Source organism: Camelina sativa, chromosome 4 (genome assembly GCF_030686135.1).
Source record: "Camelina sativa cultivar CO46 ecotype springtype chromosome 4, ASM3068613v1".
NCBI lineage: Eukaryota > Viridiplantae > Streptophyta > Magnoliopsida > Brassicales > Brassicaceae > Camelina > Camelina sativa.
This window is the reverse complement of record NC_141883.1, coordinates 22231978-22257555: the sequence shown is the minus strand read 5'-3', so window position 1 is coordinate 22257555 and position 25578 is coordinate 22231978. Positions and strand designations below refer to the sequence as shown.

At 36.4% G+C, this 25578-nt stretch overlaps 3 protein-coding genes across 5 annotated transcripts; 1 reads left to right on the top strand and 2 right to left on the bottom strand.

The window, feature by feature from the left end:
• Positions 1 to 3073: 3073 nt before the first annotated feature.
• Positions 3074 to 6795, bottom strand: LOC104781023 (calcium-dependent protein kinase 13). The gene is made up of 7 exons (XM_087511379.1): positions 5790 to 6795; positions 5272 to 5415; positions 4996 to 5148; positions 4746 to 4861; positions 4489 to 4656; positions 4074 to 4304; positions 3074 to 3586 (listed from the first exon to the last, which is right to left on the bottom strand). Exons 1-7 carry the CDS (start codon positions 6418 to 6420, stop codon positions 3437 to 3439), a joined length of 1593 nt encoding a protein of 530 aa, XP_087367505.1. The 5' UTR covers positions 6421 to 6795; the 3' UTR covers positions 3074 to 3436.
• An 8811-nt stretch (positions 6796 to 15606) lies between these two features.
• LOC104781021 (acyl-coenzyme A oxidase 4, peroxisomal) lies at positions 15607 to 19532 on the top strand. 2 transcript variants are annotated; one of them, XM_087511376.1, is made up of 14 exons: positions 15607 to 15785; positions 15825 to 15953; positions 16350 to 16454; positions 16561 to 16667; positions 16756 to 16833; positions 16918 to 17041; positions 17154 to 17227; positions 17334 to 17393; positions 17506 to 17615; positions 17922 to 18081; positions 18206 to 18282; positions 18380 to 18551; positions 19028 to 19120; positions 19206 to 19532. In XM_087511376.1, exons 2-14 carry the CDS (start codon positions 15926 to 15928, stop codon positions 19326 to 19328), a joined length of 1311 nt encoding a protein of 436 aa, XP_087367502.1. In that variant the 5' UTR covers positions 15607 to 15785; positions 15825 to 15925; the 3' UTR covers positions 19329 to 19532. The 2 variants fall into 2 exon arrangements, with proteins under 2 accessions (XP_087367502.1, XP_010503890.1); XM_010505588.2 differs by lacking the exon at positions 15607 to 15785 and having other exon boundaries at positions 15820 to 15953.
• Positions 19533 to 19643: 111 nt separating this feature from the next.
• LOC109124615 (phosphoinositide phosphatase SAC8) lies at positions 19644 to 24696 on the bottom strand. 2 transcript variants are annotated; one of them, XM_087511378.1, is made up of 20 exons: positions 24389 to 24696; positions 24165 to 24239; positions 23943 to 24070; positions 23724 to 23815; positions 23566 to 23623; positions 23405 to 23461; positions 23293 to 23324; positions 23080 to 23162; positions 22891 to 22997; positions 22490 to 22576; positions 22332 to 22409; positions 22102 to 22166; positions 21828 to 21926; positions 21580 to 21679; positions 21054 to 21162; positions 20873 to 20945; positions 20457 to 20550; positions 20265 to 20348; positions 19996 to 20062; positions 19644 to 19915 (listed from the first exon to the last, which is right to left on the bottom strand). In XM_087511378.1, the coding sequence occupies exons 1-20, from the start codon at positions 24543 to 24545 to the stop codon at positions 19788 to 19790; spliced, it is 1773 nt and encodes a 590-aa protein (XP_087367504.1). In that variant the 5' UTR covers positions 24546 to 24696; the 3' UTR covers positions 19644 to 19787. The 2 variants fall into 2 exon arrangements, with proteins under 2 accessions (XP_087367504.1, XP_087367503.1); XM_087511377.1 differs by lacking the exons at positions 23405 to 23461; positions 23566 to 23623; positions 23724 to 23815; ... (1 more) ...; positions 24165 to 24239; positions 24389 to 24696 and having other exon boundaries at positions 19996 to 20068; positions 23080 to 23294.
• Between the last annotated feature and the right edge of the window lie 882 nt (positions 24697 to 25578).

Below are 25578 nucleotides of genomic sequence, written 5' to 3'. Positions count from 1 at the left end.
CATCATTTTTAAAAATATATGTGGATCTAATCTATAGTCAAATTTAAAATCCCATTGTGCTTAAACATGTGATCTGTAATCCTAGCTGACACGTGTATGCAAAATCTTCACACTCCTTTGATATAAGTTGCCGTTTTCTTGTACCAATAAATTGCATTTCATTTCTCACCGACATGTAATCTTATCTTTTGTTATATACTTTTTTTTTTTGGGTAGGAATCTTTTGTTATATGCTTTTGGTTTTACATATTCTGAACAAATATATGGTGTATGCTAATTAGGGATTATTTGAAAAAGAATGGATCTATGATATAGTATATCTTAAGGTATGCTTAAAGCCTTATTAAACTGACTCATTATACATCACAAAGGAAGTTTAGAATTTGTCATGATTTGGCATGATTGATTTGCCTAAAGATTATTGAATTAACGACTTCTCTGAGTGATTGCCTATATATATGGCAGTACTCCCAAGTCTCACGAACATACAAATGTTTCTAGATAATTATGGTTTAAACTATGGTTTGTTTTGGTTGGTATGATAGTTTCAAACTTAAGATATATTATTTGCTTGACATTAATTGATCATGTGATTTAGTGGGTTACGGTTTTAGGTATGATATGTTTATTCAATCATAGAGAGGACAAGAAAAACAGAAGGTTGTGTTGTACACACACGTGTACTTGAAGAGAAGTGTTCTAGTGGAAACTTGTAACGTTGTGTATAGGAGCAAAGAGTGGTCGCAGTAGCATTATCACTCGTTATCACTTACCGTACTGCGAATCTAAAGCGTTGCCTTTGGCTTTTCCAAGCGGCAATTTTATTAGGAAGAAGATAATTTTTTTGCGAGAAGCGGCTGTTTGCTTTTTGGTCAGTTTCTCATTTAAGTACATGGACTAACACTTTTGAAATATCAAAAGTTTATTAAATTTAAATATGTCAATGGAACGATTATTGTATTATCTTCGAAATCCTACACATATGATTTGAGTTTGAATCTAGAAGATACTATGATTGACACTGATATAAACCTACATAGCCTACATCCTCATCAATCAATCATTTAAATTTTTGATGTATTTTTTTTTTTTTTTAAGTTGTTGCAAATCAGAGTGTAGTAGTTGGAACTGGAAATTTTGACAAGGGACATGGAATCAAAAGAGAATATTCGTAATCACGGAAAGATCAACAATGGTCCAATATTATCCAATAATTGCAACGTCTACAATTTCATTACACGTGACTCCAACATATTCTGTAGTTGTAAGTTGTAACTTTTTTTCATTAGTTGCGGTATATCAGTCATACCACGATGGCTCATGGCTGTAATCAACTCAAGATATGTAAAATATAATTAAGGACACTATACTAGACGATCGGCTGAGATTAGTTTCAAGATATGTAGGGTTCGGTTCCAAGGAATGTACATATACACTTTAATTTGCATAGGAATATTTTCACTTAACTAGTATCATCGGAATCGTTTTAACTTTTCTAGGGACAAAGATCTCGTAAATATTATCCACGAATGATCGATCAACATCTCACATGCATGCGAGAGGTACATATAGAGAGACTCTAGCTATCTCGAATAGAGAGACCTTCCTCGAAGTTTCATATTTCACAAACTTACAAATATAGCTCTGTCTTTGTCGAAACACAACTCCAAATCATTAACTTGACTTTAAAATTGTGTGATTTATATGCTTTCCATCGATTTTGTTGCCCATACGTCCCATACGTAGATCAAACCGAGCCAAACGATATATTGGGAAATTTCCAAAATGATTTAGAGAGTTGTGGCGCTTTCCGGAATAATAATAGTAATAACATAGTACATTACCATTCGTACAACTGTACAGAAACACATGTGTCTTTGAGTTGTGTTGTGTTGTGTTGTCGTCTCTGCTTCTCATGGTGCCCACATCTTGACTTGTTGTATGCAACTCTCTTTCTTCTTTGTTTTAATTATTTTCGTGAATACTTGTCTTATCCAGAAAAAATAAAAGAAGACCACACTATGAAAATAATAAATACTTTGAGCAACTTATAAATTACATTAACTTTTATTTCAAAATCATAACTGAGTAACTTATAACTGTAAAATTTAACTATGTTATTTTTACTTTAACTGTAAAATAAAATATATCAATTAAAATATGCAATCGTTGAGACTTGAGAGACAGCACTATAAATTGAATTCCAAAATGCAATGCAGATATCTGATCCAATAACAGTGATATGGGTTCTCATTTTATATTCTTTATAGGTTATATAGTTAAGTTTCTGGAGCAAACAGAGGAATTGAACTGAAGATCTGCAGACAATTACTGTAGGTAGCAAAGGGAAAGGGTAGTTTTGACCTCTAGAGCTGATTAAAAAGGACTTGCAGTTGTAGACTAGGCCTTTCTAATCAAAACCTTGTCCTTTTTACATCGGCTCCATGCGTCTAATTCTGCTAATACTACAAATTTGCGAAAACCAAATTTGGAAAGCTTCGATATATCTTGGTACCATTAGTACAATCCTTTATCTGTTTACTTAGTCTGAATCAGGTTTTAGATTTAGCATCCTGAAAGCTCAAACCTTGTGATTTGCACTAGGACGTTACTGTTAACTTCTAAAATAAGGAAGTGAAGTGACTTTTTTGGTTAATTTGTTCCTAATACATGAGTGATTGATCTCCAATAAAGAAAGGCTTATGAAAGTTGGGTAAGATTCTGTAGAACCTCGAGTGATTTGCTTTGCAGGTCAATAATGCAGGGATGGCTTCACTGATGTTGACGCTCATAGCTGAGATGGGGAATGTAGGTACTAGGTAGCTTTCGTGTTTATTGATACCTGCTACATGATATATATCGATAATCTCTATAAAAAAAGGCTTGAGAATTTTGTAATGTGACTTGTTCGTTTTTAAGAAACAAGCAATACCAAGTTCATACTCATAATCTCGACTCTAATTATAGGTTTAATCTCTAATATAAGTAAAACAATCATGGTTCTGTATCGTAATTCAAAGCATGTACAATAGAGTAGTTTGAATTACCTGTTTTGAGCAAATAGAGGAGAGGCTTGTGAATGACTCATATCATTGAAGAGGTTTAAGGAAGATAAAAGAATATTACAACATCATTACCAAAAGGTCTTTGAATTTTTTTTTTTTTCTACACATCAAACATTGATTCTCATGTCTCTTTGCCTTTTCTACCACAACAAACTAAACAAACACGACTCAGCCCATAAACCAATAAAAGAAGGACACAAAATAACATAATCACCAAAAAAAGAAAGGTTAAAAACTAAAGATGTACAAAAAGATTGAATTCTGAATTTCCAAGATTTACCTTCTCTTGGCTTAATACTTGTACGTGAACGAGGACGTGAGGTGCGAGATAGACTCTAAAAACCCTAATGCGGCTTCTTCACATTGTTTCGCTATTCATTGCCTAGGTTCAAAGATCCGTCCTTCATTAGCTTGATGCTTAGGCTATTGAATCTACCTCTCGAGTAATGACGTGACGCCTTTCTCCAATCCGTTCCTGTTTTCATCATTGCTGCAAACTCTTCGTAGCTTATTCGCCCATCCTAATGTCAAAAATCCATGTCAGGCATAACCAGAAAAAACACCTTTTACAATAACTATAGTCTCTAAGGTTCTGTTTTTTAATGACATAGTAAGTTAACTCTCTCTACCCATGGCATTTCCACTACTACAACATAGAAATCATTTTTGCTTTAGTTTCTGGGGACCCTTTACACAACAGAAAAAGGCCAAAAAATAAAAAGAAGACAGAAAAAGTGTTTAAAGCTACATGTTTTGTCCTCGCAGGCTTTAAGAACTTTTTGCAAAGCATGTTTTCATTACCTATGTCTATGTGTAACAGTGTAAGACTGAAAATTCAAATTGTTTGATAATCAAACAAATAGAGCAAAAAAGAAGATTTAAAGTCACATCTCCTGTCTTTTGTGCCTTTTTAGGACTTCCCTTAAAACTTTGGTTTCCTAACAGTTTTGCAAAAGAAAGCTATTTTAAACATGAGAGCATACCATAGAAAGAAGATTGGACACTTACCTTGTCTGTGTCAACTTCTTGGAATATATCATTGGCGACATCCACACAGTCATCTCCTCCATCTTCCTTTAAGGCGTCACAAAGCTCCTGAGGCAATATGTACCCGCTTCCATCCTTGTCAAAGTAAGAGAAGGCTTTGCGGAGATGCTCATCGTTTGCTACCTTTTGCAGGTGGAGAGAAACTGCAACAAATTCCCCATAGTCTAGAGTTCCTTTCCCTTTAGTATCCACCTGTTTTACACAAATTTGAATTACATACACCATATTTTAGTGAACTTGGATATTGAATGTGTTACAACAAAAGACACTGAAAATGAAGCGGAATTTGAATGACAATATCATGCAAAGAACTGCTTCTTCAGTCAAGCAATCAGTAATTAAAGTAGGGTGATGTAGAAGGGAAAGATATGTGCACCGCTTCAATAAGCATCTGAACTTCTGATTCCGCTAGCTGTGTATTAAAATCACGAAGTCCGGCTTTCAACTCCTCAATGGAAACTATACCATCATTATCAGTATCCATCTTGTTGAACATTACTTTGATGTCTTCTACTTCTTCGGTAGACAAAAATTCGGCAATCACCTGGTTAGAATAATATTAGTACGATCACTTTGGTCTAAGAGGTGACTTATGCAAATAATTAACAATGAAAGTTTATCAGATTAACAAACCCTCAAAGCTTTTCTCTTGAATCTGTTCATTACTGAAAATTGCTTCAACCTCGATTTCACAACATCTCCAAGTGGAACATTGGGAGCTTTCTTTGCGTTCTGAATCCATGGGTGCTCTACAAAAATGAGAAACGATAACAAAAGTAGGAGTAATAAGCATTAAAAAAAATTAATAGTATTTTTAGATCAGTGAAGTGATTGGATCAGATGCAGAGAGAAAGAGCAGAGGGGAAAAGTAGATTCTATGTACCAAGCACTTGCTTTGCAGTCAGCCGGCGCTTTGGATCAGGCTCTAACATTTGTCTGACTAGATTCTTAGCGGTCTCAGAAATGTTTGGCCACGGTTCCCTCTTAAAATCAATTACCCCGCGCAGAATAGCCTGAGCAACTCCCTGTTCTGACTCTGTATTTGAAAGAAAAAAATGGCTGAAACAACAGAAGACCAACATGCTAAAAGAGGTATTATAAGAACCATTAAGCAAATGCTCTGGCAGAGAATGAAAAAGAGAGGAAGGTGAAAACAAACCTGCCCAGAATGGGGGAACTCCACACAACAGAATATAAAGAATAACACCAGCACTCCAAATATCTATTTCGGGTCCATAGTTCCGCTTCAGCACCTCAGGTGCCATGTAATACGGACTCCCAACAATCTCGGAGAACTTCTCACCTGAAAATATGTAAGCATTATAAAAAAAAGAAATAGCATCAACAACAAATAAACTAGCCAAGGTGCATCTAAGGTACCAATCAAGAAACATGGAGCCTACAAAAACATGAAGCTCCCTCTGATAATCAGTTTAAAAGCTTGTTGTAGTCCAAAAGCTAGACGATTGAAGAAATGTGAATCCTTCATATGTGGACATAGTGACCCTAAGACAAGAACCAACCTCCTAAATATAGCATTCTTATATACGAAATGCCCACATTAAAGCTCCAAAAAACTTTAGATCTAATGCAAAAAACTCACCAAAGAACTAGTATGAACTCTAACGTTTCTACTCAGACCATCAATTGACATTGAAAAAGAAGGATTCAACGCACCTTGCTTGAAGAAAATGGACAATCCAAAATCAATAGCTTTCAAGGGAGAGTTCTCCTTCTTGTTAGCGAACAAAAAATTCTCAGGCTTCAAATCTCTATGAATGACACCATGCTTGTGACAAAGCTGCACAACCTCAACAATCGTCTTAGTAACACCCGCGGCAGCACGCTCCGTATAATGCCCTCTGGCAACAATCCGATCGAAAAGCTCACCACCTTCACAAAGCTCCATAACCAAATGCACAGCGTTATCATCCTCACAAGCTTCTTTCAAAGTAACGATACTCGAGCTCTTAGGCAAATGCTTCATAATCGCCACTTCTCTCTTAACATCCTCGATATCCACAGCAGTTCTAAGCTTCCTCTTGGAGATCGATTTGCAAGCGAGAAGGTCGCGGGAGGACCTCTCGATACAGAGGTAAGTGACACCGAACTCGCCGCGACCTAGCTCTCGGTCTAGCAAGTAGCGGTCCTCGATATTCTCCTTGGGAACATCGCTGAGAACTCGAATCGGCGCGGATGATGATTTTTTACCGCCGCCAGCGTCTTTGCGGCCGTGATCGTGGCCGGAATAGTTGGATTTGACGTCTTCTCTAGCTACTGCAGCGGGAGATCTGCAACAGTTCCCCATGACTGTGTTCTTCTCAGAGAGAGAGCTTAAACAAAAGTAGAAAGTGAAATAGAGCTAAAAGAAAGAAAGAAAGAAAGAAAGAGTAGATAGATAGAGAGATCTCTAGCTGGAATTGAGCAATCTAGGGTTCCACATTCTTCGCTTTGAAAGGAATCGTTAACAATGGTCTCTAGTTTAGTAGCTCCTAGGAGAGAGAGAGAGAGAGAGAGAGAAAGATAGATCGAAGAAGCGTACGGTGAAGATGAGAGCTAGAGAAAGAGAGAGAAGAGAGAGGTCTCTTTTGAGTTTTTTTTTTTTATATTTTTAATTTGTAAAACTCAAATCATAATTTTGTCTCCTTACTTTCTTTTTCTTTTTGAAAAATGGTCTTTACTTGTTTGGTAAACCAACACTTTTTTATTTATTTATAGGAGGGGGGTTTTGATTTTATTAACATCTTATTATTTCTTAGAAATTATTTTATTCTGTAATGTAAACATGCATGTCGACAAACCTATATATACATATAAAAAAAAATATTATTGACATAATATTACATTTAAAAATATATATATATATATATGAAAATTCGATATGACGGATCATTTGAAGCGTTTTAGATGAATATCATACGTGCAACAAATTCTCTTAGGAAAATCTCGAGAGATGTCTTTAGATTGAAGATATACATATTCTTCCGATAAAAGTAACTTTTTGTTGTTGATTCTGATATAGTTGCTGTATTAAATGTGGTGCATGTCAGTTTCGCATTGTTGTGTTGTAATCGCCGAACAATTAGTCTATCAAAACATGTGTAAATCGTTACTTATGTTCATAAAAACTCACTTATCCGATCATGTAAGATATGTAAATTTCGAACTATATATTGTTCGTGTTTTTCCATTTTCATATCGTTGCCATAACCGTATTGATACATCAATCATTTCTTGATTGGTTCAGATTTCAGTTACTTGCTCTCTTTTCTTGATTCTTTGGATCAATCTTATGATCTTAGTTCTGATTTGAACATTATATTACCATCATAAATACATTTCACCGGTGTCCAATACATTTTTGATTGCTTTCATTCTAAGCACAATTTTTTAATTTGTTCTCCTATAATCGTCATAATCTTTAAAGTTGCTCACAACTTCTCGAATTTTATGACTCTTCCTAAACTCTAATATTCCACATGAACAGCTAAAACTATGACTAAAAAAAAAATGTGCAAATTTTGAAAGACAATACAAAATGATATTTTTAAGAAAATAAGCCAATGATTACAAAAAATAAATCCTGAAAATGCTAGCTACCATTCAAGATTTGGATATAGATGTCATGTGCTGTTTTTTTTTTGTAACTATATTACCATTTTTTAGTTTTAAGGATACTTTTTAATTTATTCATAATATAGTCATATTATAATATATACTGACTTCGACAAAATAATAGAAAGAAAAATTTTAATTTATTTTGTAAATCTCAAAATAGATCAGAAAAAGTTTCCCCGCTATAATCCTAGCATTCAGTTTTTCAAAACTTATCAAATAATCAAATGTACGAATATGACCTGGCCGAATCAGAAAGATAGGCAATATGCCAGCGAAAGTGGTAGGAGCCTAGGACTAGGAGGGGATTGCAAAATTTGTGATGTTTTTGAACGATCGTGTGGTCAATGTCAGCAATCATTTGTTTTTTTTTTAAGATGATTTGCTCTAGTATGATATACATTTTCATATATCTAAGTTGAAACATTTTCATTACTTACTTTATGGGAGATCCACAAAGCTCAATATAATGTGATACAGATCTTTCAACATCGACATATAGCAAAGATAGTATCATGTTTCACACAGAGTACTCGTCTACATATTATGGTGGTTTAGATACATGTCCAAAACTATATATCAATGCCGAATATCACTTCAATCTTCAATTCGATAGGGGGTTGGTATCGAATAACTAAACATGATCATAGTTTTCAAATTTAGAGACCAGTGAGGCTTTTTGTCGCGCACACATAAATATGGCTATATATATCCCATATGGGTGCGTTGCAATATAAGATTCGTACAATGCACGCATGCATGTTCTGTTTCCAAGTATACAACACACATGCATGCTCTATTTCAATGATTTCTTTAATTTATAAGTAGTATGTATCATATAAGATATAATATAACCAGGAGAGAGTCCGAATCGAGAATCATGGTAATCCAATAGTATGAACAGTAAAGATTTATGTAACACAGACGGAGACGGGCTAAATAGGACAACGCAAAGACGCGTACCAAGCCAATAAAACAATGTCCAAAACGCGGTGAAAAGCATTTTGATTAGTATATAGTTTATAAACGCAATCAGGATGAGAGACGTGCATACTTTTTTATTCCCAACCCTAAATAATGTATACCCTTATAGATATTCAATGGGTGAAAATCGTAACAATAGTTGCGTCAGAGAGCAAAACCAGTGTCTACTTACCATATTTTTGGAAACCTACCGACCCACCAAGATACGTAGAGCTTGTTGCAACCGCCACATAATATTTTATTTGGTGGAGCGTCAGTCACAAAAATGTTTGGAAATGTTAAAAATGGACTTTTTTTTTTTTTTTTTTTAATGGCTCTACATGGACATTTACATCTGAAGCACGAAGGATGCCTTCACAATTTTTTTTTGTGGTAAATATGCGCACACGTTTGACCTAATTTTAACCAACCAAATCTCAAGATGTGGAGGTGCATCACACAAACTGCAACATATCTTCTTATCTCATCTACCTAGTCTCTGAAATGCGTTCATACAAAGCACCAAAGACTTATAATCTAATACGTACCATGACTGAAGAGATGTTTTGCGAGATCAGTTTCCAACGGTCATTTTCCATTTTTTTCTCATTTGAAAATATCACACCCCAACACACTATTGATTGATTTTGTTCAACCTTTTTATACTTTTTTCGGATATTGAATTAATAATTTTATTAGTTTCTATTTTCTTAATATCAGAGGAGCTAATAATCTTGATCTGAAATAAGAGATAGTGCTTTCAATGTGTTTTTGGCTGCATTAATCTAAAAATCTTTAAGAACAACGTGTGACTATTGATATTGTTAGCTCCTCACGTACTGCCATCTACCACATTGCGGCCTATTCCGCCATTAAATCGATATCAGCATATCATAATGTCACAGACACACATCAAATCCTCGTAAATGTATCGATATTCATTGCCTGACCGCTTCCATAAATTATCAACCACGAAACTTTCCATCATATTGTCTTTTTATAATTAGGAAAATACAGACATAATTGGTCAATGAAAATCATTACAGCTCTAAAAGAAATTAGTAGTCAAAGAACTTAAAAGGCAAGATTTATCGAGACATTACGACAAGGTTGAATTTATCGGGGAAAAAACTACAATATCATAAACATACATTTAAAAGAAACAAAAAAAAGAAGTAGAGGTTTGATTAGTTATTGTTATAAGTAAAATGTGTTGGGCTTGTCTTTTCCTCAATTGTCGCGAAGTCTATGGTATAAGCGAAAGAGAAAGCATAGCATGATGGGCCATATATACACATAAAAACTCGAGTATGCTACAAAAACAAGGTTTCAAATGCACTCATTCTCGTATAGCATTTTCTAAATTTATTCTTTTCATGTGTCCCCCATTGGCTTGGCAATAAAGTTGAATTTGTATTGATGGTTTTTTTTCTTCAGTACGAGCTAAAATTCTTAATTAAATGAAAAGTATGCTAGAACAATATAAATGATTGCAAGTCACCTCGAGCAACATCAATTACTAACATTTTCGTAGCATATTGCATTTACGCTATAGCATACATAAATGTTTGGGTCCAAAGTCTTTTTGAAAACACCAACACCTTTCAAGTCCCTCCGTGCACCTCACAGACCAATTATGCATATCTAAACTATCTAGCTAGTCTGAATTCTATTATTATCACATGAACTTCATAGTTTTTGATTATATTTCTTGTGCAAGTAACTATTTTAAATATTTTATACATATGATACATAAAGGCATTGACACGGTCGTCGATAATAAGTTCATAACAAGACAAAGAAAGAGAAGAAAAGAAATGCTTTTTTTTTGGGATAATTTGTTTTCTATTGAATTGAATGGAGGGAAGAGAAGTAGCCCTCGGCATACGGGTATCCGAACCCAATCGGGTTCGGATCTTCGGATTTTCGGATATATGAAAATAGAATCCGATCGGGTATTTTATATAATCGGGTCGGGTTCGGATAAAACCTGAACGGGTTCGGGTATTTTCGGATATACCCGAAATTCGAACTGAATTTCGGATATCCGATGGATTTCGAGTATTTTTATCCGAAATTGATAAAAATACCCGAAATCCTTATCAAAAACCCGAACCCATACCAAAATACCCGAAGAAGCATATAACTTAAATATCAAAAAACATAAAAATTGAAACTCAGAACTAAAAGTCTTAAAGAGTAAAGAGTTTAAAAGATTCAAAGAGAATGCAAGTCTAAATTCTGATGTTTAAAAGAGAGAAACAAGTAGATAAAGTTTAAATGAGAGAAACAAGTAGATTAGACAAGTAAACCAGTCTTCTAATCCTCTTCTTCTTCTGCCATGTAACATGCTCAAGAGTCTTCTTCTTCACATTCAAACTCTGAAAATAAACAAACTAACATTACAAACTGTAACTTGTAAGTAAGTATTTAACATGGCATAGCGAGATAAGAAAGTAACCTCTTTGAAGCTCATCTTCAAACTCAACTTCTGCAAGAATTTGAGCATTTGTAAGCACCTTTTCTTCAAACTTTATGTCTTGTTTTAACCATTGTTCAGTACACATCAGAACCTCCACCATGTAGTGTGTAAGACAACTTCTGTAGGGATCTATTATCCTTCCACTAGTGCTAAAAGCACTTTCAGAAGCAACAGATGACACTTGCATTGCAAATAAATCTTTAGCCATCTGAGATAAAACAGAGGAGATCTCCCCTTGGTTCTGGTTGATGCTTGACATTGCTGCCTCCAGTTTCTCCTTGAGGTCGTCAATCAAATGGTGGCTGCTCATATATTTTGTCTTAGACCAGGTAATAATATCCCTTCTGCAACGCATGATCTTTTCTTCCACTTCTTCTTGGTCATCAAACAACCAGGCCTCTTGAATAAGATTGGTAACTTCAGAATTATCTTTAAGCCTGCGGTCGTACCTAAAAATACCTTTTTTCTTTTTCTTTGATAGGTCCAACTGAGTAATTAAAGGACGATGGTCTGATCCTTCGAAGTTTAGATACTCGCAGCGGCTAAAAGAATATTGTTCTGCCCATAATCCATTAGACATTGCCCTGTCAAGTCGACAAAACACCATGTGATTGTTTCTTTTGCCTCTCCATGACAGGAAGTTGCCGGAGTGCCGGAGGTCAAAAAGATCGCATTCTGCCATAAAGGATCTAATGTCCACAAAGGTTCCTTCATGTCTTATCTGGCCACCTTGTTTCTCTGATGCCTCGATGATATCGTTAAAATCCCCCGTGAGGTACCAAGGTTCTTCTCTGTTCCGGCCGAGGAGAGTTATTTCATCCCATATAAGTTTTCTCTTTGATTTGTCTGGTTCCCCGTAGACGAAAGTAGCGAAAAAAAGTCTTCCCTTCTGTTCTTATTTTTGTGTCTATAAAGTTCTGGCAGTTTGAGATAACTGTGACTTTGATTTCTTGTTTCCAGAGTAGAGCTAGACCTCCCCCTCCTGGACTGTGGGGAGGGACAAGGTGGTGGGAATGGAGATTCAGACAGCTAAGGGAATTGAGGACCACATCATCATGATTCTTTGTCTCCATGAGGAATATTAGTTCCGATGAGAACTTGGATTGAATCTCCCGGAGTCGTTGGACTGTTATGGGATTCCCCAAACCACAACAGTTCCAACTCAAAATCTTTAAGGAAGAGGATCAGGTGGATTGTGAAAATCCACCCTCCTCTTCACAATAGGCGGTATGATATTTCCTTTTGGAGCTGTTTTGCTTGATGATGGTTGAGATTGAATTCCGGGCTTGGTAATATTTTGCTCTGGCAGGGATTTAGGGCGGGTAGAGCTAGTTTCACCTCTAGTAGCAGCAGATTCTGCCAGTGATGGTTTTTGTTTAGGTGAGCCCTGGGCTAGACAAAGATATCTCTTGCTAGACTTTGCGCCTGAGAGTCGCAAAGGACTTCTGTTGAGAGGTTTTGGAAGAGGAGTTCTACCTCTTTTCTTTTTAGATATTGATTCTGTTCCTTGGGTTTCTTCAGTAGGCAGGGGGGAGCAGCTTGGTTTTCCTCCGCTATTTTTCTGGTTGGGGCCTCAACAGTAGCAAGGTATGATTGTTGTGAATTCACAGCTGCTTCTATTATGAGGTTTGCTGTTTCAGCCGTTAAATCTCTTTCCTCACCCTGAATTACTCTCCGTCTCCTTGCAACACTCTCCGTTGGGTCTGGCCAGTTTATGTATTGCACTGTAACTTCTCTGAGTTCTCCAAGGACTTCCTCTGTTATGGGAATAGGGGGAGGAGTGGGTGGGGTTACTTCCGCAGAGGAGAGGGTTCTCTCGAGAGGGGGCCATCTTTATCTGGAGGTTTCCGAGTTTTCTAGTCGTGAAGAAGGCTTTTCTCTCCAGACCCGGGCTAACTTATGGTGGTTATCATCATGGCTACGATAGATTCTTTCAGATGCCTCTCGGTTGTTGCTGAAGGATCTTGGTGAAGGTCGTCTATCAACGGAGGACCGAAGGCCATGGTATCCTATATTGGAGTGTCGATGATGTTGGTGCCATTCCTCATCACGTTTTCTTTTCCTAGAGGCGAGGGAGGCATGCGAGTTGTCCTGGAGGTGTCTGGGGTTTCTTTCAGGTATCTCATGATGATGAGGATTCACAGAGTGCGTAGATAACTCCCTTCTTGACTCCAGGTAGTGGTGTTTCTCTTTTGGTGGCAGGAAATTATCAGCTGGAGTGTAGTAGTTTCTTCTGCCTTGCCTTTGGTAATGCGGTGTCTCCTGGGAATTCAAAGTTTCCTTAGATTCTCTGGCAGCATTGTAACCAGGGCAGTGTCGCTTCTCATGGGTGAGTCTAAAGCAGTAAGTGCAATGGTTTTTCAGGTTTTTATAGTCAAGGGTCACTAAAGCTTCGTTTCCATCTGGGAACTCAACTATAGTTTCTTTTGTCAGGGGTTGAAGGCCATTTATCATGACTCTGAGTTTTACTGCTGAAGAGGTGATTTCCTTGTCAAGTATCTCTCCTAAAGCTTCACCGATCAGATGGAGCATGGCTGGTTGCCAGTAGTGCTTCGGGAGCCACTGGATCTCGATCCAGAATGGAATCTGCGAGGGGAAAGAGTCGGAAATGGTTGATTCCCAACGCTGCAGGATTACCATCCATTGGTCATAATGGTATGGTCTGTTATCAAGGACTTTCAGTAGGTCTTCCTCTAGTTCGAAACTAAACTGGAAGCATCCCTTTCCCAGATCTGAGCCTGTAGCTTTACCTTTTAAGTTCCAACGGTTTGAGAAGAAGGGGAACATGGTCCATAAGCGCTGGTTTGACGGGTTGGTAAGTCTTCCGATCAGGGTGAGAGCATTAGCTTCGATAAGATGACTTGTGTCCAGTTCTGGAGCTTTGAGGCGTCTTGGGGGAGGGGGAGAGAAGACCCCGTCCACTCCTTTTCCTTTCAGGTGGTAAGGAAAATTTGATGTCATGTTGGCTAGGCTTTCTCAGTTAGGGTAACAAGGGTTTAGTTAGGGTTACTTACCAGACGGTAAGATTTTTAGAGCAGTGGCACAAGGTTTACACAAGGAACTGGAAAGAGGAGAGAATAGTTGAAGGAAGGATTCCGTTACCGATTTTCAGAGTTGGGGGAGGGAGGTACGAAACAGAAAACTTCATTAATGTGTGTAAGTTCGGTGGTTTGTGACAGAGGGCTTGCCGGAGGAACGTGACGGACCGATGGTAGACTTCAGCATTCGGCCACGGACCGCGGGTTATTACTTCTTTTAGTACGAAGTAGTAGGTAAGATCCAGTTATTTGAAAACTCCATGCTTCTTGCGGTTGACCTAGGAACTCGTGCGTGGGAGCTTTTTCCCCTACAACACCTTTTCGAAAACCAAAGTTTCATGCATACAAATCTGGCGGATTTAATTAGAACCATTATTCACACCGTAAAAATGCTTATAAAAATAATATTTTACTAGGATTTAACCTGCGGTACACCGCGGGACAATATTTTTAATTTATAAATTTTAAAATTTATATTGTATTTATTTGTTATTCTATTATTATTTTATTAATTTAAAAAATATAAAATTTTACAGGTATTTGATCTAAGTATTCAAAGTATAGATTTTTATAGTGTTTTCAAGGTTTTAACCCGTGTGGTATATGTCTAGTCTAGTAATACATTTATCTCCTGGTACACATCTAAAAGTGTCACCAATCCCACCAATCCCACTCTTATTTAACCCGCAATACAACGCATGACAATATTTGGTTATTTAACCCGCAATACACCGCAGGTTAAATTTGTTACTCAAATGATGTTGTGTCATTAAAACGGGACCGTCCTACATTCACCAAACATCTATTAAAATGGATTTTTGAAATTTTTATAGGATTAATCATTTAATGCATAAAGTTGTTTTAGAAACAAACGGAATGTATATATATTTTCAACCTTTGTATGGCAATAAACGTTTAAAATTAGGTTGGTTTATATAGATCCATTAATTGACTTTTTACAAATGTTATTTTAGGAAAATCTGTAGGGATTAATAGATGTTGTGAAGATATTTATGGCAATGAACGTATCAAATTAGGTCGTTTTAAATAGTTACATTAATTGAGTTTCTACGAAATGTTATTTTAGGAAATTAATAAGGATTAATGTTGTAAATAAAACAAAGTAATTAAGAAAAACTAAAAAAACATAACACAAAATATACTTCAAAAATGTTAATATAGATATAATTCTCTAACCCAAATGAGTTAGTATATCAAAAGCTTCCATATATAATTCATGCGACAACGACAAACGAATAGCAACGATGTACTGTATGTTTCATCTTGCTGTCGTTGAATACAACCAATATTGTAACGTAAACGACATATATTTTCTCGTTGTTAAATATCGTTTTCAAATTCTTCTACACCTAAAAAAATTCCTAACATTTCCATCACCAATCTTTTTCATAATTAGACATTAGTATTGTCCCTTATTAAAGAAAAAAAAAAAGCGGGTCCAAAACGTAACATTTGGAAATCAGGATAAGTTGATAACTTCAATGCAAAAGAAAAGAGGAAATTTACAAAAATAGTAACCGGGTCGGGTCGGGTCGTGGCAGGTCCTGATTAGTCGTTTTTTTTTTTTTTTTTTTTGGTCAAAGTCCTGATTAGTCGTCCATTTATCTCTTCCTTGCGCAATTTTACACATTCGTCACTTTCGTTCATCATCACGGAGCCGTAGGGTAGAGATATTTGTATCTTCTTCTTCAACCATGACTGTTCTCAAATCTGCCGATCAAGGTTCGTTTTCGTCCTCTCTGTATCTTCCATTTTCTCGTTGTGCATGAATCGTGCACCTTAATTTTGTAATTTTTTTTTGTTGCTCTTGCATGATGGTTTGCTCTTGCATGATGGTTTTATGAGTCGATCACCTCGATCGAACAGGTGAAATCGTTGGGTAGGTCAATAAGATTGTGTTTCGAGTGTTAGTTTGGCATAATTTTGACGAAGATTGTGAATTTTTTTCGGAGATTTTGCGATTTCAAAATTCGTATTACAGAGTCTGTTTTCGTTTGTATATAGTGTAGCGGATCATGATTGCTGAAACTTGTATAGGAATTGCTAATTATGAATTGAATTTCGGGTTTTGAGAGTTGAGAGAATTGTTAATTATGAATTGAAATTTTGGTTTTGCAGAAAATAATGAGAAGAAGGCGAGGAGTTCATATCTTGATTTGCCAGCTATGGAGATATCTAAAGCATTTCCTCAAGCAACACCAGCCTCTACATTTCCACCGTGCAGTGAGGATTATTACATCTCTTCTTCTTCTTCTTCTTCTTCTTCTAAATGGTTTTATTTGGATGGTTTATTGTACTTATGCTTAATTTGTGTGGATACTGCCTGCAGCTTCGGACTATTACCATTTCAATGATCTATTGACTCCAGAGGAACAGGCCGTCCGGAAGAGAGTGAGGGAGTGCATGGAGAAAGAAGTTGCCCCGATTATGACTGAGGTGTCTATCTTCATGTTTTGAGATTGTTTTGTCTTTGATTGTATAGTAGCGTTACATCATTGCTCTTCTTTTGAATTTTGCTTCTCAGTACTGGGAGAAGGCAGAATTTCCATTCCAGATCATTCCAAAGCTTGGGGCTTTACGTGTAGCTGGTGGCTCAATCAAGGTAATTTTCAATGCTAGGCTTTGGGTTTTTGTTTGGTTATGTGAATGGAAACTTCAAAATATTGATTTGGTTTTGAATTCTTAGGGTTATGGATGTCCTGGCCTCTCCATCACTGCTAACGCAATTGCCACAGCGGAAATAGCTAGAGTTGATGCAAGTTGTGGGACTTTCATGTTGGTGCATGCTTCTTTGGGTATGCTCACTATTGGTAAGATCTCCTAATATTTCTTTCTTGGCCTCTTTAATAATCAATTGTTTTGATAAAGTTCATAATAGGATTTGCATGACCTTAATTTCTTCTGATTTTTTTTCAAGAATAGCACTTTGTGGATCAGAAGCACAGAAGCAGGAGCATTTGCCTGCTATGGCTCAATTGACTTCTGTGGCTTGTTGGGTGAGTACATGGATCTTGGACTTAGAGGATTTGCATCCCTTGGATAAGTTTTTGTGTAATGTAAACATGGTGTTGATTTCATTACATGTGTTGGACTTTTATAAAGGCTTTGACAGAGCCGGACAATGGAAGCGATGCAAGTGGTCTAATAACAACTGCCAAAAAGGTGGTGCTAACTTCTCTCTTTTTATTCAATTGCTTGTAACCTTTCCTGCTCTTTTTCTGCAATTGTCGGAAGTTTCATTGTTTTGACCTTTTTCAACTGGCTACTTCATCAGGTTGAAGGAGGTTGGATACTTAATGGTCAAAAGCGTTGGATCGGAAACAGCACTTTTGCAGATGTGTTGATCATCTTTGCTAGGAATACGACAACCAACCAAGTCAATGGGTATGTCAATATATTTGGCTTTCTCAGATCTCTTAGATTTTGTATCTTAGATGTAGAGGTAGTTTCTCAGAAACTGAAGGTGATGAGGTGGATCTTGATTTCAGATTATGGTAGATTTTGAAAATCCATTTTTCAAAAGAATGCTAAAATAGATTGCTCTACGACTACAGTTGAATGTACGGAACAAGTTTATTTGTATGGACTGTCATCAAGAGCATACTGGACTTAAGTGTTTATTCCAAATACACATCATTCGATTTAGATAGTCTAAATTTCTACAGAAATTTACCGGCAACCCTCTTGCAGATTCATAGTCAAGAAAGATGCGCCTGGCTTAACGGCTACCAAGATCCCAAATAAAATAGGTTTACGTATTGTTCAAAATGGAGATATTCTACTACAGAATGTCTTTGTTCCTGATGAGGATCGGTTACCTGGGGTAAATTCTTTCCAGGACACCAGCAAGGTACTGTTGTGATAGTTTCACATGACCCAAAAAATGCTCTTGAATACTTTATCACCAGCAAAACGTCACATCTTCCTCTTTTCTTTGTTATGCTTAACTTTTTGTCTACACTTTCATTGAGTAGGTCCTGGCTGTCTCACGTGTAATGGTGGCCTGGCAACCAATTGGCATATCAATGGGAATCTACGATATGTGTCACAGGTATTCTTGGGGAAACAGCCAGATCTCAACAATCATAGTATGAGCATTCGTTTCATTATGTATAGTACAATACTCATATAATGTGTATTGTTTCAAGGTATCTGAAAGAGAGGAAACAGTTTGGAGTACCATTGGCTGCTTTCCAGTTAAACCAACAGAAGCTTGTTGAGATGCTAGGTAATGTTCAAGCAATGTTTCTAATGGGTTGGCGTCTCTGCAAGCTATATGAGTCAGGTCAGATGACTCCAGGTCAAGCCAGTTTAGGAAAGGTATAATAACAGCAATTCCTTTTTTTTGCTTTCATATGAGTTTCTTTTTGCTGATTATTCGACATAGAGAAACATGGTGTCTAATTACATAGTCGATACACTAGCCGTAGTAAGATGGTTTAAACAACAATAGGAACTCATAGTTATGAACCATTTGGTAGGAGACCTGTCATATTAGCTTGAGATGCATCACTTGTTTGCTTGAAGAGAATGTGTAGTAACAAGAGAATAAACGTATCAGTGTATAGAGGTTAGGGAAAGTACAACTAATGTGAGTGTAGCAATATAGCGAATAGAGGCCCGTCACATCTGCTAATGTTCCTGTATCCATAACCGTATGAGGGTCTATTCTACCCAAATGTAGGAAGGTCTATGTTCACGAGCTGAGACGAGATAAACTTTCTTATGAATTGTAGTGTCGGAATTAAACTTAGCTCTGTATCGAATAATATCATTTATTCATTTGCATAACCTAGGCATGGATTTCATCGAAAGCGAGGGAAACTGCGTCACTCGGTCGGGCATTACTTGGTGGGAATGGAATTTTATCAGATTTTCTGGTGGCAAAGGTGAGCTTATTTTCATATATGTCTCGACGGTTGGCTATTATTGAATAAAGATCATAGTTAAATGCTAAAATGTAAACTTTTGCAGGCTTTCTGTGACCTTGAACCCATTTTTACGTACGAAGGGACTTACGATATAAACACCTTAGTCACGGGAAGGGAAGTAACTGGGATTGCGAGTTTCAAACCAGCTACCCGAAGCCGTCTTTAAGCTAAAGGTTGTGCAGTGTTTGTTGTTGTCTGTTGGTTACTTTTGTTTATGTAACGTGGGCATTCACAAGTGTGCCAAATAATCCGATCTCAAAGCTTTTAGGGTCGTGTGCAATTGGGAATTATAATTTGGTTAATGTTTTATTAAAGACATCATATATAACTTTTGTTAAAATGTCAATAAAATCGTTGTGCTTTTTTTTTTGATCGACACTGGATCAGATATCGTGTTTGGGTGAGTCGGTTTTATATTTACCTAAATTTTGTTTTAGTAGATTTCATTATGATATGCATAAGATCAATAATAACGACACATAAAAAAGGGGAGTGAAATAGCCTTCTAGTTCTAAGATTCTTGTACGGAAGTTCAACAAGAAATACAAGAGAAAGCAGACGAGGTAAAGTGTGCGTGTGTTTTGAGAAGAATGTGAGACACAAATCATCTCAGTTCATATGGAAATCAAATTAGATGGCAGAGACGAGGCCTTGAACACAAGTGCCTTCCATTGGCCTTGATCATCGCCACAACTCCTGCAGTCACTCCAGCCCACAATGCTGTCGCCAGATACTGCTGCGTGTTTCTTCCCGCTGTTTTTATCAACCAACATGTCAATATCACAACTCAATCCTATAATCCATAATACTATGAATCAAAAGCCTTTCTTTACCTTGATGAATTGAGAAAGATGTCACTGTTACACCACCTATCAACAATGCGGATGCTACTGGCAGGAACTGTTTCTTTTTCCAAAAAACAAACAAGATCTAGTCAGCTTCTTCTGTTTGTTGGATTGAGGTCTCGATCGTTTCAAATGCAATTATATGTTTGCGTTCACATATGATACTAGATTCATTTAAGTGCCAAACGCAAAGGCCAACTAATTAACAGGTGAAATTTTGTTTAATATGTTCAAGATTGTGGTACGGAGGAACATACAGACGGTTGTGCTCCAATGGGCTGAAGTTGTGAAGGGCTGTTTGTGCCCACTGTGTATCGACCACTTATGAGATCCAAAGCATCCTGGAAAATAAAAATCTCTATCAGTTTTTGTTTTCTCTACCTTCAGTTTATCATCTTTTACCTCACTTCTAATTTGCTGCTTCATTTATAAGTGTAGAAAAAACTTGCCTGCCTTACACCATCCTGGAAGTTATTCAGATAATATCTCGACATCGCACTGATGCCATCTTTGATTGCTCCAGCCATAGTCTGTTTCCCGTACCTTCACCAAAACACCCCATAGCGTATATTACTATTATCATTTACATGGTCATTCTAAATAAGTAATTTCAGCCCAAGTCCTAAAGCATTTTTAGAGAAACTACACCCAAAGTAAACAGAAAAATCAAGATTGCTATTACAGGTTATCAATCTTGTAATAACGTATTGAGATAAAATCATGGAAAATTCTGACAGTGTTGATGCATGGTTAAGATAAAAGCTTAAACTGTAAACTTAAAAAGACATCGTCACTATCACATGAATTGTTAGCCAACTAAAATCAATATGGTCTTTCAAAGGAGCACAAGCAGACTATGTCTCACCTGACGAGGTCACCCTTAAGAGCATATGTCCCAGCGTATTGCAAGCTAATCTCGTCCCCTTGCTCAGCCCAAACTATGAGAAAAGCAAAAGGATTAAAGGTTTTGATGAAGAGAGAAGATATCTACAGCTTTAAAGCTGGACACTGCACTGAATTTTTTGAAAATGATGACAACCACTTACTTGTTCTGAACTTTGTGTAATCATCTTCGAACAAAGACACACAATCTGTGGAATCAAACACCCCGATCCTTTGAAGTTGTAGATTCAGAATTTTTTGGGCCATGTAACTCTTTTCATATGATGCAACAAAAAGGAAAGAAAGCAATCAGAAGCAACTCAATTAGAAAGGTTTAGAATGTAATTACTAGCTGTTCAATGGTAGTGTTTGCATCTTAGGTACAAGGTTTCAATTTCGACCTTTTAAAAAGCTTTACAACAAGTATTTTTTTTAAACCGTTAGGTGCAACCAGAGATGATATTACGTCAATTTTACATATATGAAAACAGTGATTTTTGCCCCAAAAAAAATAGTTTAAATGCATAGCCAAGTTCCCAAAATCTCAGATGACACAAAAGAGGGTTTACCAACAGTTCTTTACACGCTCCACCCAATATCACCCATGAGTTTATATATAGAACATACCGTACCAATCAAGATGGCTACTGGAAATGGAAAACCATGAGTAAGAATAATAATTCAACAAACCTGGGTAACATTTGTGCGGTCAAGACAGTCAATGCAATTAGATCTGATCACTCCTTTCTGCTCTTCTAGGATGTTCTCGTCTGCGTCTACAAGGAAATATCTGCTCAGATTGGATTAGTTGCAGCTGAAATAAAACGCTCAGTACAGCTAGCAGCAAGCTAACTTGAGCCAAACAAATAACATCTGACTGCTAACCATATTAACTTAGCTGAAATGAGCAGAACAAAAACCATAGTTTTTCTGCTTACCCTTGCTTTTCAAATGCATCCCCAATCTGTTCATACAGTACTCCCAAGTTGTCGAAGTTTGTAGTTCCACAGACCTGATGGAAGTCAAAGGAGACATATCTGCGTCCAACAATCTCATTACTAACAATATCTCTTAATCCACTTGACGTGTATGATCTAAGAAAACTTAAGGTAAAAGAAAATTTTCACAGTCAAAGCTGAGAGATAATCCCAAAAAAAAACCTAATACATAAAAGATAGAAGGTAAATGCGTTATATGGATATGGTGTTTTACCTCACAGTTTGAAGCTTCTCCATTTCGGTGGCATATGCCTTGCTTAATTCACCTTCAGCTCCATGCTAATGCAGTCCAATATCATACATTATAAGTAAGCAAGTGAAAATTTGCATAGCAGCAACCACACTAGAGTTGAAGCCAAATGTCCTAATTTTCACATGTCAAAGTGCACATATGTTTTTTGCCATTTACTTTTGTTATCTGGAATGAGGAGAAAAGAAATCAACCTGATCTGTTAGGTCAACTGCAATTACGTCTCCATATCTTTGGCAAAGATCATGGAAATGGCGCTGCACGACTTTTGGCTGGAGGCAGAAGTAAAGTAATTAAATTTGAGGGTTGGACAGAGTATAACTAATCTGGTCACAAGATCTTAAAAAGTTACCGTCTCTTCATGCTTATTTATCTTAAGTTGTGGCTTATAGCTCAAATCAACGATCTGCTCCCAAAGAAGTGGGATTGAACCTCGAACCTAGTAAGTGAAAGCGAGACAGTTACAGTCGGCAAGAAATGAAAGGGAAAGCTTACAAAATCAAAACAGAGAAGAATAAAAGCAAGGTGCCCTACATGATCAAGTGGAGAGATGAAGCAACAAATAATGAAATAGGGAATTTTGAGTAAATCAAACTATATCAAAGAAAACTTCAAACAGTAAACCATTCAGCCGAAATGTTATGAAAAAAGTCTCACATGGATCAATGAATGTGATTCTACAGATTGTGCAAATGAAATAATACATCATTTTAACAGGACACTGCGAAAAATGAGCTCTTAACAACAGTATACCTGCAATACTGAGAACTTGAAACCATTAATCTCCACTATTTGTTCAGTTTCCACAAAATTAGCCGTGTCCCCCTCCAGATTGGCTCCTCTTCTCCACATACGTGTACCTGGGATGCCAATTTCAGAATCACTGTCAAACAAACATGCATTCAACTGAATTTTCCAGCAGAACTACAAGTTAAACCCTACCTAGACGCCGTGTACAGCGCCTGGAAATTAGCGATATCACAGCAGGAGAATTCTTGAGCTTTAGCTCAGCAACTTGGTAGCTTAACCATTAGTTAATGTTAAACAACACGTATTGGAGTATCATCTATTAAAATCATATTTGAAAGACATAGCATTAAAAATATAGAAAGTCCAAGAAGATGCGAAACAGAAGATAAAACAAAAAGGATATTCCCTTGAAGTAGAGGAAGAATAAAACCATCCAGCTGCCACAATAAAAGAAGGTTAGATCAGTAAAATTTAACATGGAATGAGAAGATTTAATGATTAAAATCATAAATCTTACTTTGCATTCTATTAATTCCTCCAAAAGACGCCAGTTCCAAACAAATCGAGGGTCAGCCTGACAAGTGCAGGTAAACCTTCAGCTAACTTTAACTCGACGAACAACAATGTAAGATCCAAGAAGATCCTTTTTGTAAAGAAAGAAGCAGATGAAAATCAAACCTGCTTCCATATGGGCTTACGATTCCAACCTTCAGCTAGCTTGCACCTTCTTTGCAAGCTGCAACATTGGATCAATGTAACCAATATATATATATATATTAAGCCACGGAAATCCGTAACACTCTTTTACTCAAGATCATCAGATAGTGAAAACTTACTTCAATGTTATATCTGTTTCATATGAAAAATACAATCCAGGGGTTGCCTCAAGTGCTTGTAACAGAGTCCTAAAATATGTTTCATCCTTTTTCTGCACAAGCCACCATTCAGATTAGTGACCAAATGCTTTAGAAAACTTCACTCATTCATAAACTCCAAACATTTAAAAACCCCAAAAAGTCCATATGTCAATTAAACTTAACAAGAGCAAACCTTACTTCTTGAGCAGTAGCAAACCTCAAAGCCTCATTGCAAGGTAGGAATTTCATAGCCGTAACTCTAAAAATCGGAAAACCAAGGAAATTTCCAGCTTTCTCCCGAGACGTTATAACGAGCAAGTATGTTCCTATACATTATTGAAGTTTAAACCAGCATATGAGAATCTCAAATCGGAGCCAAACACAGTACAGTAGTTCCTTTTGAGCAGAAACCAAATTCACCTGCTAAGAGCCTAATAGTTCCTCCTACGCCATAGATAGTAGAGACTTTAGTAGGATTCCCCGAAGATGCGTCTTCTGCAGTAGCGAAGAAACAGCAATGGACATCAAATACGGTCGAACACTTCAAAAGCATAAAACACTAAACCTAACGAGAAATCGAATCAAAAGATTCGTCATCTTCTATAGATTTCAAAACATCAAACGGAGAGAGTGTCGATGATTACCATCAAGAGGTTTGATATTGCCATCACGCCGATTAACGGAGAAGCCGCGTTCATGAGGCGAATCGACGACTGGTGTGACGACGTACTTATCCGGAAACTCAAGAAGCTTAAATTGATCGTTAAGCTTAAATCTACTCGAAGATGGAGCGATCTCCATTAACGCAAACACTGAGATTTTCAAAAATAGGAATACAATTGAAGGAAGATGATGATGTTTGTTAGAGTTTGGATTGGTTCAATCAACACGGGATCAGGAGAGAATAAAAGATACAAAAAAATTCAATGATTGTTCATTTTTTTCTTCTTCATAGTTGACTGTTTGCCACGTGTTTGGTGTATTTATGGGCTTTCTTTGGGCCTAATATTAAAAACGGTCCTACTGCTTTAATGAAGATGGTGACTGGTCAGTAGTGATTATGTACTATTTATGTCCATTTCCGGTTCGGTTCAGATTTTTTAGTTCAGGAGTTTGTTAGCAAATTAGTATATTTTGAAAATATAATTGGGAAACTAATATATTTACTATTTAAAATTGGAAAAATATGGTGTTGTGTAATAGAGAATTTGTGAAATAGAGAGAAATGATGGGGCATAGCTTTGGTGAGAAAATTACAAAAATGGGTATGTTTGTGAGTAAAAAATAAAATATTTTTTTTTCCTCCATTCATAATTATTCAAATAATTGTTAATATAATCTATTTTAAGAAAACTTCTTATATACAGAAAAAAATACATTTTTTTTTTACAATATGATATAAATTTTATTTAATAAATTTTAAATATATTATATAAATCTTTTGTATCCGTACACCTTAGTATGTGTACAGATGTCTATACACATTATTATGTGTACAGATGTCTGTACACATTATTAACTTTATAGATGTAATTTGTATAAAGACACTACAGTACAAGCATATGTACAGACATTTGAAACCCTAAGAATTAAACAAATTTCATTTGTACACTTAGTGTGTACAGACATTTGTACACTTAATAGTATGTACAGACATCTGTATACTTAATTAGGTGTGCGGATCTAAAATTTGTAAAAAATATTTAATATTATCATATAAAATCACCAAACAAAATGCATATCCAATTATAAAGAAAAAAACATAGAATTTTTTATTTCTAAAAAAATTTAGAATTTTTTTTTAATTAGTCAGCATTTTTATTTTTAGATTATA